The 2,493-nt window shown below is 35.9% G+C and overlaps 1 protein-coding gene across 1 annotated transcript; it reads left to right on the forward strand.

Moving 5' to 3' along the window:
• The first annotated feature begins 243 nt into the window (after positions 1 to 243).
• Positions 244 to 538, forward strand: LOC133733268 (probable small nuclear ribonucleoprotein G). Its single transcript, XM_062160912.1, has one exon. It carries the CDS (start codon positions 294 to 296, stop codon positions 534 to 536), a length of 243 nt encoding a protein of 80 aa, XP_062016896.1. The 5' UTR covers positions 244 to 293; the 3' UTR covers positions 537 to 538.
• Positions 539 to 2,493: the final 1,955 nt, after the last annotated feature.

A 2,493-nucleotide genomic window follows, 5' to 3' on the forward strand; every position in this document is an offset into this window, starting at 1 on the left:
TGATTTGGAATATGAGGTTTGTGGGATCTGGAAAATTGAAGCTTTGGAGAAGAAATGAGCTACTGGCTCAGTTTCGACTGAAATCGAAATAAGGAATTCAGATGGTTAATGGATGTGGATTTCTGCGTTTTTGGAGTGTTGGAGGAGAGGAAGCTGCTGGGTTAATTTCAGTTGAAACTGGAAAAGGTGTTTACATGATTGTTGATGGTGAATTGCAGTAATTGGAATTAACTTCCAAATCTGGTAAAGAAGAATCCTTCCTCACCCAAAACCTCTCTCTCTAATCCTTCACCATGAGCAGGTCAGGTCAGCCCCCGGATCTGAAGAAGTACATGGACAAGAAGCTTCAAATCAAGCTAAATGCAAACCGAATGATTGTTGGAACCTTGCGTGGATTTGACCAGTTCATGAATCTGGTGGTTGATAACACTGTAGAAGTGAATGGTGATGAAAAGACTGACATGGGCATGGTGGTGATCAGAGGAAACAGTGTGGTTACTGTTGAAGCACTTGAACCTGTGGCCAAAATGCAGTAGTTTTTGTTTTAAAAAAAATTATCTGGATGTAGGATGCAAAGGGAAACTCTGTAACTTTGTTATGATGGTGAGGTGAATTCTATAACACCCTTGCCACCAAGCAGATTGTGATGAATGTAATTCTGTCGTTCTATATGGAATAGCAGTTAATTGAGTGTAAGATACAAAATGTGGTAATGCTACTGCTTTGACTTTGAAAAAAAAAAAAAAAAATTGGATACTTGGTAACTTGGATCTGTTACTTGGTGAAGTTGTTAAAAATCAGTAGAATGTTGTTTGTAGTCTCGTGAATGGGAAAGTGTTAAAATGGTGATATAAAAATAAAAAAAATAAAAAAAAAAAAGTTGAAGATGAAAAGCATATCTTTTTTTTTTTAATATATATATATATATATATATAACAAAATTGGTGTAAAAGTACGACTTTGCCCTTAAAATCTAGTCACATGTACGACACGTGATCATTTTTAACGGAACCGTCACAAATTTTGGACGGAAGTATCACATTGATGTCAAAATATGTGTTTGGGTATCACATTGATACTTTTGAGAGTTCGGGTATCAAATTGGCCTTGGCAACATAGTTTGGGGAGGGTAGCTGAATTTTTCTCTAAAAGTCCTCTCCGGCCCAACTGAGAATCGAGTCATAGACACAGAAACCCTCCTCCTCCCCCTCCTTCTTCAATTCAGTTCATGAAGATAAATGCTCTGCCTCTCGGTCTTCAACTCTTGTATCTCTGTTGTAGTAGCTTTTCAGGCTCTTTCTGTCTTTGGTGCTGAATGCACAGCTTGAACAAACTACTATACAGGGATTCAAGACTCGACGAAGTGAGAATGAATGTGCCTGGGAGATTACTAATGTTTCTCACAATTTGTGCTTGTTTGAATGCCTGATTTTCAAGCTCTGTCTATCTGTCTTACGTACATAAGCTGTAATGCCGTAGATAGGTGACGATGTTCTCTTCATCGATGTGTCAAGTTCAGTTTTATGTGAGAGTGTGTGTAGTTTCAGCTCCAAAGATTATCTTCTCTGATTTACTCATCTGTTGGTGAAGAAATTTTTCGATTTTGGGATTTTTAGCCTAATACAACTGGCAACAATTCAGATAATTAAAAGACTAGAGATGAGGTGTAGTTTTTGTAAAGTTAGATAAATTTCGTGTAATCCTAATCCTTCATATCATCTAATGGCTAGTAAAATAACCACATCACTTAATACAACTCATACAATTTTTCATTCCCAAACTATCCTTTACGGGTATTTCAAAAAAAAAAAAACTATCCTTTACGGGGGCTTAATACCACTTGAACAATATTCTTTCTCATTGACATTAAATCATCCTAATAGAAAAAGATTAGCCCTAACTGTCCTAGTTGCTTATGTGAGTTTTGCTCGCTTATTCTCTGAAGAATATATTCTGGGCTTCAATGGTAAATATTCCATTGTTATATCAGTAAATAAATCATGAAATATTACTTTCATTTCAAGCATAATTGCAATAAAATCAAACGTGCGCCTATAACTGTATAAAGTCCCCCAGCGATTAAATCAAAAGCCAGAGATTGAGAATTATACTAAGACCAATAGAAACTAATCATCTCAGAGGTGAAACTACTTATGCAAATCAAAGACCAGAGGAAATTAAATGGGTAGAAAACAATAACTGGCAATTGCTAAACCCATACATATATGCCATTGAAAAGGGGCAATGACCATATCGAAGTCTTTCATGGAGAACAAACAGAATTAATGTCAAACCCTAAAATTTAAAATTTAAAACCAAACGAGGAGGTTGAAATCAAAATCGTAATCACCAATGGAAATCTAAAAAGCCTATTTATCATGATAGGGAGGATAAACAGAGAAAGAGAGAAGAGGAGATCAGAGAGTTTAGCATGTTCTTTCTTTATTACTTGTTAGCGTCCCTAGTTCTTAAAAGGATTCATGGCGCTATTTC

The sequence above is a fragment of the Rosa rugosa genome, chromosome 2 (assembly GCF_958449725.1).
Source record: "Rosa rugosa chromosome 2, drRosRugo1.1, whole genome shotgun sequence".
Lineage (NCBI taxonomy): Eukaryota > Viridiplantae > Streptophyta > Magnoliopsida > Rosales > Rosaceae > Rosa > Rosa rugosa.